The following is a 9,238-nucleotide window of genomic DNA, read 5'->3' as shown; positions in this document are numbered from 1 at the left end:
TTATTTTTCCCTCCCTGCCTTCCTAGAGCTATAACAATATATGATTATACTATGTTTGAATAGTTTTATTACTCCCCCTATAGGATTCGAACCAGTGATCGGGAGATCGCTTGTACACTATACTGCAATACTAATGTACTCCAGTATATCGTGATTTTTTCTGCCTCTTATTAAACCCTGCCTGAGTCATTGGGAAGCTCTATAAAGTTATTTCAAGCTTAAAGACAAATTTGTTAAATGCTTGAAAATGATCGCCAGATGATGGGTGCTTTTGAGGAGTAGTAGTCCAGTCGTGACAACCCAACATTCACACATAATGACAACCTCTCTGCACAAATGTTATGGCATTACCGCAGGACTAGAGATTGTAGAACATCTTCTTTAGATGACAATGTGAAGTTTTATTCTTAAGACTTAATTGTCTGTATTAGTGATTTTTAAGATTGGACCGTTATTAATGTAATATTTTATACTTCTGCCACAGTTCACCATCTGCCGTCCAAGAAGAGACCCAGAAGAGGAGGAAGGATGACCTGACGCAGCAGCAGGAGGAGATGGCTGCTTTCTTCAGTCTCCTTGGTAGGACTCATTGCTGCTTCCAATGGTTCCACATTAACCGACTTAATCCCATGGAGATGTCCTCCTCCATTATGTATTTAATATATCAGAAGAATTTATGTTTTGTAAAGTGTCCTCTCCCCAAACGTTATACCAAGGTTGTGCCTAGGATCACCCGCTTTCTTTTACAATCAGACTCGCCAACTATTGACGCTTTAATTAATTTTCTTTCATTCCTTCTAACCAGGACTTATATATCCGAATCCTATTTATTTATAACCTCAAATGGATTTTGTTGCTTTTCTGAATTAACATCTAACATTATATCCCGAAACTTACTGAAGAAATAGATCAAATTTAAATCATTATATTTCTGTTTTTTTGTTCTAGAGGATGAACACATCAGGCTTTTTCTCGCCAGGGACAGCTGCATGAAGATTTCGGACAAGGTATTATAACATTGTGGAAAGAAATAGAAAATCTGCCAGATTATAAAATATCTACCATATTTAAATAAAAGGGCCTCTGCCGATGTGATAGGACTGGAGACATGCTGCACTCTATAACATGGTGACATTATAGTCATTAGTAGACGCCATAAGGACATATAACCACACATACAGTCTAGTTACATTGTTTCCTTATTAGCAATCATAGGAATATATTGACCGCATATATAATAAAATAGTCGTTATTCAGAAGGTAAATTTACTACCAGCCTCTAACTGGCCTTCTCATCCCACTAGTATCTCCTGGCGATGGTCCTTGTGTACTTCAGAAGAGCCGGACTAAGTACCAAGGAGTATAGAAAGAACTTCTTTCCAGCTTTGTGAGTTTCTTTTCTTTTATTGAGATTTACTTATCCTAGTGTATAGTAGCTCTCCCCTTTTCCACAGGTCTCTGTTTTCATACAACTGCTCAGCTCTACACTGTTCTGACAAGTTCCATCATTTATTTAATTACATTTGCTTTACCAGGTTCTTAGCCAACCAGTTTGAGGAGGAAGAAGATGATTATCGACGAGAGATCTACCCCTGGGCCTTAGGACAGAAATGGACTCTGAAGAGGGAACGTCTACTCCGTAAACGCAGCCAGTTACTCCTCCGGATTGGATTTAGAGCTTGGGTAGACCGGGCCACCTGTGATCTGGTGAATAAAAATGAAACAAACACTAGAGTCTTTCATGAAGAGCCTGCGGTAATAATGTTGTTCTAATTCTTATACTGTTAAATTACAGATCATGGCACAAGACCCCTTGCATTGGGCATGGAAAAGACAGAGGCAGAACCATCATAGCTGGGCAGTTCACTACTTCAGAAGAGATAAATTCACCATCAATGGCCCATGGAGCATCCCCCCATCCTGCTCGCTTTGTGAGACCAGCCTTCTCCATCCTTGCAAGGGGAAATTGTGCCGCACAGACAACAAGGAGGAACCCGACACCGCAGATTTATAAACATCTTAGGTAAGAAAGACTGGTGTGGAGGAAGGATTTTAACCCCTTTACGCACCAGGACGTCCCTGTACGTCCTGGTGCAAGGATTGAAGTATAGAGCGGGCACACGGGCTGAGGAGTCAGCTTGTATTACAGATGACACCTCGCAATAGTGGCCAAGAACAGAGATAACTCTGATCCTGGCCGTTAAACCTCTTAGATCCCACCGTCAATAGCCACCTCGGCATCGAAGCTGCTAGAAAGAGGGGGACGGCCCCTCCAGCAGCCTATCGGCCTCCCCACAATGCGATCGCAGGGTGCCGATGTTTGTCATGGCCTTCCGGAGGCCTAATGAAGACCCCCAGGTCTGCCCTCGTTCTGTTCCTGTTCAGCCCTGCCTCCGGCTTAACATGCACGTGTAAAAATGACAATACGCTGCAATACATTAGTATTGCGATTTGAAGCTGGTTCAAATCCCCTAGAGGGGATTAATAACAAATTTTAAAAATAGTTACATAAAGTTTTCAGTAGTGAAAAAAAGTTGCAAAAAAACGCTTTTCACTATTGGTATCGCCGCTTCTGTAAACATCCAAACTATTACAATATAACATTATTTAACTCGCACGATGAACTCTGTAAAAAAAAAGATCGAAATGTGTGAATTGCTGGTTTTTGTTCACCTTAGTGAACTACAGCTCGTCCCGCAATAAATAAGCCCCCTTAACTAGTCAATCAATAAAAATTAAAAAGTTATGGCTCTCAGAATATGGAATATGAAATATTTAGTTTTTTTAAACAAAGTTCTTTCTTTGTAAAGACATAATAAAAACGACATAAATTTGGTGTCGCAGTAAATGTATTGACCAGCATAATAATGGTAAGTTGTCGTTTTTACTGCACGGTGAAAGACTTAAACATTCCACCCCACAAATAAATGTTTCCCAATTTCCCTGTGCATTAGTTGGTACTTTAAATAGTGGAAATATAAACTACAGCTCCTACCGCAAAAAATAAGCCTTCACACCGATCCATTGACAGAAAAAGAAAACATTTTTGGCTCTTGAAGGCGGGGAGTGAAAGATGAAAAATTGCCAAGGGGTTAAATCAAATCTTAAATATCAAACCTATTCCTAATTTAAAATCTAATCTGCATATATTAAATTAGGATAAATATGGCTACTAAAATCTGAAAATTGGTTAGTAATCTGTCAGAATGCTCTGCAATGTGAAATACATGAATTTACCTTTACTTATTAATGAGAACTTCATATAGTAGATTCCTAAACAAGGACTGAGTTATGTGGAGAGAGGATCTCCTCCTCACTGACTGTTATAGGCAATAGGGAGCATTAAAAAGGCTCTGTCACCAGATTATAAGTGCCCTATCTCCTACATAGTCTGATCGGCGCTGGAATGTAAATAACAACAGTGGTTTTTATTTAGAAAAACGATCATTTTTGAGCAAGTTATGAACAATTTTAGATTTATGCTAATTAGTTTCTTAAAGACCAACTGGGCGTGTTTTTACTTTTGACCAACTGGGCGTGTTTTTACTTTTGACCAACTGGGTGTTGTAAAGAAGTGTATGAGGCTGACCAATCAGACCAATCAGCATCATACACTTCTCATTTTTCCAGCCCAGCATGATCCACAGCACAGTGTGATTGTGCAGTGAATGAAGCTGGGCTGGAACAATCAGAAGTGTATAAAGCTGATTGGTCACTGATTGGTCAGCCTCATACACTTCTTTACAACACCCAGTTGGTCAAAAGTAAAAACAGGCCCAGTTGGTCTTTAAGAAACTAATTAGCATAAATCTAAAATTGTTTATAACTTGCTCAAAAATGATCGTTTTTCAAAATAAAAACCACTGCTGTTATCTACATTACAGCACCGATCAGATTATGTAGGAGATAGAGCATTTATAATCTGGTGACAGAGCCTTTTTATGAACCTGAAAAAGTACCAGGTTCAAAGAGAGTAAGAATAAAATCTCATTATAGTTTATTAAATCCTCAATCCCATTAATGGAAACACAGAGAAAGAGATAACATCAGTATCTAGTAAGGACATATGTCATTACTATATGATTCAGAACATATCATCTCCATGATCTTCTTTATAGACTATGACACTAGATCAGCTGTCATTCTACATCAATGACTGGTTCTCTGTACGATGTATCAGCTATCACTGGCTGCGCCACATCAGATAATATTTACCTACCAATTATTCGTTTCTGGATATAGTATTATATGTATCACTCCTCTCTGACTGTTTGGTAACATTGAAGTTATGGATCCTATAATGGACATGTAGACCAACTTTCTTTATCTTTCCACTTATAACTAAGATGTTCTGCTGCCAGGATGGGGACAAGAGCTGCAGGACCAACAAGGAGAAGAAGATCTAGAAGCCTTGATGGATGAAGACCAAAGATTACATATCCTTTTTATTGTCGCACTCATGTACATACACACACCGTCACATACTCATGTACATAGTTATACATATACACACATACATACACACACACACACACACACACACATACGCACGCACGCACGCACACGCACACACACACACGATCGCACAAGTTAGTCACATAGACATATATAATGAACACAATTGCAACCCCACAGACAGTCACTTTACATGATCAGACATGAATCACATAGTCACATAGTCACATAGTACATAGTCACACACAAGATCACAAATCCACAGACACAATCACTGTAGGTAGTCACATGCAGTCACTAGGAAGGCACCTACACCTGCACTACATACATTTTATAGCGTTTACCTCCCTTAGTATGCCCAGAGGAAGGGCAGTACAGCGGCCATGGTTTCCCTGCAGGTTTCCTCCACTGGGGGTTTTTCCTGCCCTGAGTGTTGCTGTACCCTCTTCGTGAGTGATGGGAGGTAAATAACAATCACAACACATACACATACATATAATAAACTCCACATCATTACACATTCCTTACTGTGTCTGAGTCATTCTTTTATTTCTGTGTGTGAATGTAAAACATCATTTATAGGGGTTGTGTGCAAATACTCATCAATGACATAGCTCGGATATGCTATCAATATGTGACTGGTGCTGGTCTGGCCGCTGGGACCCCCACTGATCATGAGAATGAAGGGGCTGCTGAGCTTGGGGGACCACCGTGGCCCTTTGGCTTTTACCAGACACAATAACACCTTGGTCTTTGTCCTGTGTCTGTAGCCCCATTCACTTGAACTGATGAAGCTGTTGATAAATTGATGGTAAAATCCAGCGACTGGACCATATATTGATATCACATCCTAGTGATAGGCCAGTAGTTAGTATATGGTAGGAACTCCTTTATAAACAAGGGTAAATGTGTATTTTTACTTATTTAGTTTATGTATTCCTTTTTAGGGTGTTTTAAGATAAGGTGTTTTTCTCCCACAGATTTTGCCTTACAGTCACACTTCCTAACAATACATGATACACTACTCCGCATCAAGACCTGCATGTGACATAGAAGAGGCTCCGACTGTAGAAGATATCATGATCTGTCATTCTGCCCTTGTCTCCAATCACAAGGACGTCAGTCATGAGCATATTTCACACAAAGTCGGATAAGGAACTTTATCCTAAGAGCCGTGGCCTAGGTTTGTGGCTGAAGAGATTCTACGTTTCATCCATTTTCTCCACATTCATCTAGCACTTTATTTACACTGTTAATACAATTATGGATTTGTTCTGACCCTTTACGAGGACATGACATAAAGGTAAATAATGTCAGTGTAATATTGATGGTAAGTGCAGATATGAGACGATGTGATATAAGCATAGAGCGGCCATGCATCCATTTACACTCCGTATTACACTGTCCTTCCATGTTTCTCCAGCCTCTGTCCTTCCATTATGTTTCTCCCCATCCCTGTGAGGTCAGTTTGTGATTGGTGGATGAACAGTCAGAGATATATGTAACGGGCGCAGTCCGTCTGCGAGGCTAACGGAAGCTTGAACTCCGAGAGTCTCTGTATCACCACTGCAAATAGCAAATTTTATTAACGGCGACAAGTCCAGAATGGTTAAGACACATAAGGTCAAGAACAAAAAGGTACCCGGTACCCCCGAACCTCGCAAACAGCATGGAGAAATAGACAAGCTTTGGAAAAGTAAGTCAATAGCATCTCCTACTCTCCCATAAAAATGTCACCGACACACCACAGAATCCCGAGAATATTCTGATCACAGCACGTGGAATAAAAGGAGAGTTTTTTTCACATTTTTGGTAGTGCTGCCTACATTGAAGGGTCATTTGGACTGTGACCCAAGAGGCGTTCACCCAACCTAGTCTTTGGTCCTGTGCTGCTGATCTATATCTATCTGATCACACCATTGATGATGATGATTATGATGGAGATCTTGTTGTTGCTGTTGGTTCCCCGATCGCCAGGTTGTTTCTAAAACGGCACTCACACAGGCTATGACCCTGCTTACTTTAAGAGCTGGCAGACATGTGGGCCGACAAACGAAATAAATAGGCAACAATGTAGAAGCATTGGAAGCAGTCCAAAATTCTTCTGTAGGTTTTTCTAAGGCCCTCCAGCAATGAACGGACTATATACTCAAACAGCTCCACTCACCTCAGCCGGATCCCGTAGGATGTGCGCACACGCTCGTGCCTGCTCTTAAAGGGGCAGATCCTAGTGTGTTCCAGTTCCTGTACCTGTCCCAGTTCCTGTACCTGTTCCAGTTCCTGTTCCTTGCATTTCCATACCATCTTGGTCGAGCACTGTGTTGCGCCAAAGTCGTGTCGTGCTTCTCCAGGTCTGACCTGCTTCACCTCACCTGACGTCTACCTGCTGCTGTCCGAGCTGCCACAGGTTCCCTATACGAACTATAGACCTTGTCCTGCACCCTGTTGGCCAGTTGCCTTACCGCCAAGGCGGTACGGCCCAGTGGGTCCACAGACCCGTGACAATTATACAGGTTAGACCAATCTAGAGCCTGGGCTTTATTTAACTAGAGATATATGTAACTGAATTATGAATGTGTGAGGGGTCCATATAGAAGGAGATCATGTAATTTCACTACATAATGTGGTTTATTTCTGTCTTGAGCTTTATAATAAAAGGCTGCATAATATGTAACATGTATTATTTAAATAAAATATTATCCTTGTGACAAGTGTGGTAGTGTCAGTGTGTGGTTATTAGTGTCATTCTCATGGATAAAGAGACCTGGGCCCAAGGGCTGACAAGTTCTAGGCCATGATAACACTTCTAATAAAAAATAAAAGTCCAGCATGTCATTATATAAAATATTAAGAAATTCAGTAATCTTATTAATACAACAATAAAGATTATGCAGGAGCACCACTACAGAAAAAACATTTTACACATAATATGGAAGTCCATAGAATAGTGAATCCAGTATAAATATAATCATAGATAACACATTATTAAAGGGGTTTTCCCATGAGAGACATTTATGACATGTCCACAGGATATGTCATAAATGTCCGATAGATACTGTTCCCACGTCTGGGACCTGCACCTATCCCTAGAACGGGACCATCTAAACCCCATTCTGCTGCTCTGTGTTGCGGCAGAAGAAGGTGAATTCCAACCATGACATCCCATAGAACTGAATGGTACTTATGGAAACAGCGTAGCTCCTATGCTACGCTGCTTCCGTAACTGCCTTTTACTACTATGGGAGTTACAGAAACCGTTTTCGTAACTCTCGACCATGTAGTCAGGAAGTGGAGGGGGAGGCAGAGGGAGCAGAAAAAAGTAGAACAGGGTTTAGGGGCCCCGTTCTAGAGATAGGTGCAGGTCTCAGAGGTGAGGCCCGTATCTATCTGACATTTATTACATATCCTGTGGATATCCTCAGAAAAAGCATGGTTGAACAGCAGCACACGTCTCCCAAATTTCAATCAATATATTCTTTTATTTGTTAAACATCCAGTAAAAAATAACAACATTTCGACTTTTCTCAAAGACCCTCCACTTGTCACGGGTTGAAACGTTGCCATTTTTTACTGGATGTTTGACCAATAAAAGAATATATTGATTGAAATTTGGGAGACGTGTGCTGCTGTTGATCCATGCTTTTTCTGAGGATTACATTACGTCAGACTGGGTTTGTCTGATTTTACAGCGTGACACCGCTCCTGATATCGGGATTTGTGCTGCTTCAAATACTTTATATTTTGGATATCCTGTGGATATGTAAAAAAATGTCTGTGATGGGAAAACCGCTTTAATAAGTATAAATATGTCAATAGGTCAGTAATGAATGCCAAAATTATCTTAATACCAATGCAAGAAGGAGAAGAATGTATGAAGGGTGAATATGAGGCTACACCATCTAAGAAGCCCCATGTGTATTCTCCTTCAGTGTAGTAGAGTCATTATACCGTACATATAGACACATAAATGACCAAGAAACACGTGACAAATATAAAATATAATGAATGTACCAATGAAATGTGGTCACTATGTGCAAGTCTGAGCTGCTACACATAAATAACTTGGAGTGCCTGAACTGATAATGTGTAGACACTAGTAATGATGAACATTGGAGGGTTATGCACAAGCGCTGGATGGTCATGAAGCCGCAGTATAATAAGTGGGCATACAGAGGACATACTATGTTATGTGCATGCACTAAATCACCGCGTGGCTGCTATATAGAAAACATGTGAACCAAGGTAAAGTGGGCAAACATGCATTACTCATGCGTAAACTGATATTCATATTTGTGGCACACATGCATTACTCATGCGTAAACTGATATTCATATGGGTGGCACACATTAAAAAAGAAAATATATAATTATGTGTCTATCTAACTATGTATCTAACCACATTTACCATGGACCCTTATGTGACCGCAGACCCAGGTAAGCGAATTTTTACTAAAACGTAGTATACCTGCAGTACAGAATACAAAAGTTGGGTTTTCCATTTCCCAACCCTGTGTAGCTTATCTGCTCCCCATCGGCCTCCAGTACCAAGCGTACATATTTTGTCAGCCCCCCTCCCCAGCTCTGCCCATATAGAGTACCGTCTTTCACTATACGTCAGTAATTAAAAATAGAGAAAGAGAATATAGAAAATGTTCTATGCTGTACACATTCCCCTTTTATCATACAATAACCAGAGGGAGTTGCTAAGGGTATCTTCATACATTGTGGTTATTTTTTTTGCCATTTTTTTTCAGTTTTTTTTATTTGATAAAAATTCTAATTAA

General features: G+C 40.3%; 1 protein-coding gene across 1 annotated transcript; it reads left to right on the top strand.

The window, feature by feature from the left end:
- The first annotated feature begins 554 nt into the window (after window positions 1-554).
- Window positions 555-7,112, top strand: LOC142760512 (speedy protein 1-A-like). Its single transcript, XM_075863710.1, has 6 exons — window positions 555-579; window positions 949-1,007; window positions 1,305-1,387; window positions 1,536-1,707; window positions 1,796-2,023; window positions 4,347-7,112. The coding sequence occupies exons 1-5, from the start codon at window positions 555-557 to the stop codon at window positions 2,012-2,014; spliced, it is 558 nt and encodes a 185-aa protein (XP_075719825.1). The 3' UTR covers window positions 2,015-2,023; window positions 4,347-7,112.
- Window positions 7,113-9,238: the final 2,126 nt, after the last annotated feature.

Source organism: Rhinoderma darwinii, chromosome 4, assembly GCF_050947455.1.
Source record: "Rhinoderma darwinii isolate aRhiDar2 chromosome 4, aRhiDar2.hap1, whole genome shotgun sequence".
NCBI classification, from domain to species: Eukaryota; Metazoa; Chordata; class Amphibia; order Anura; family Rhinodermatidae; genus Rhinoderma; species Rhinoderma darwinii.
This window is presented reverse-complemented; position numbering and strand designations above follow the sequence as displayed.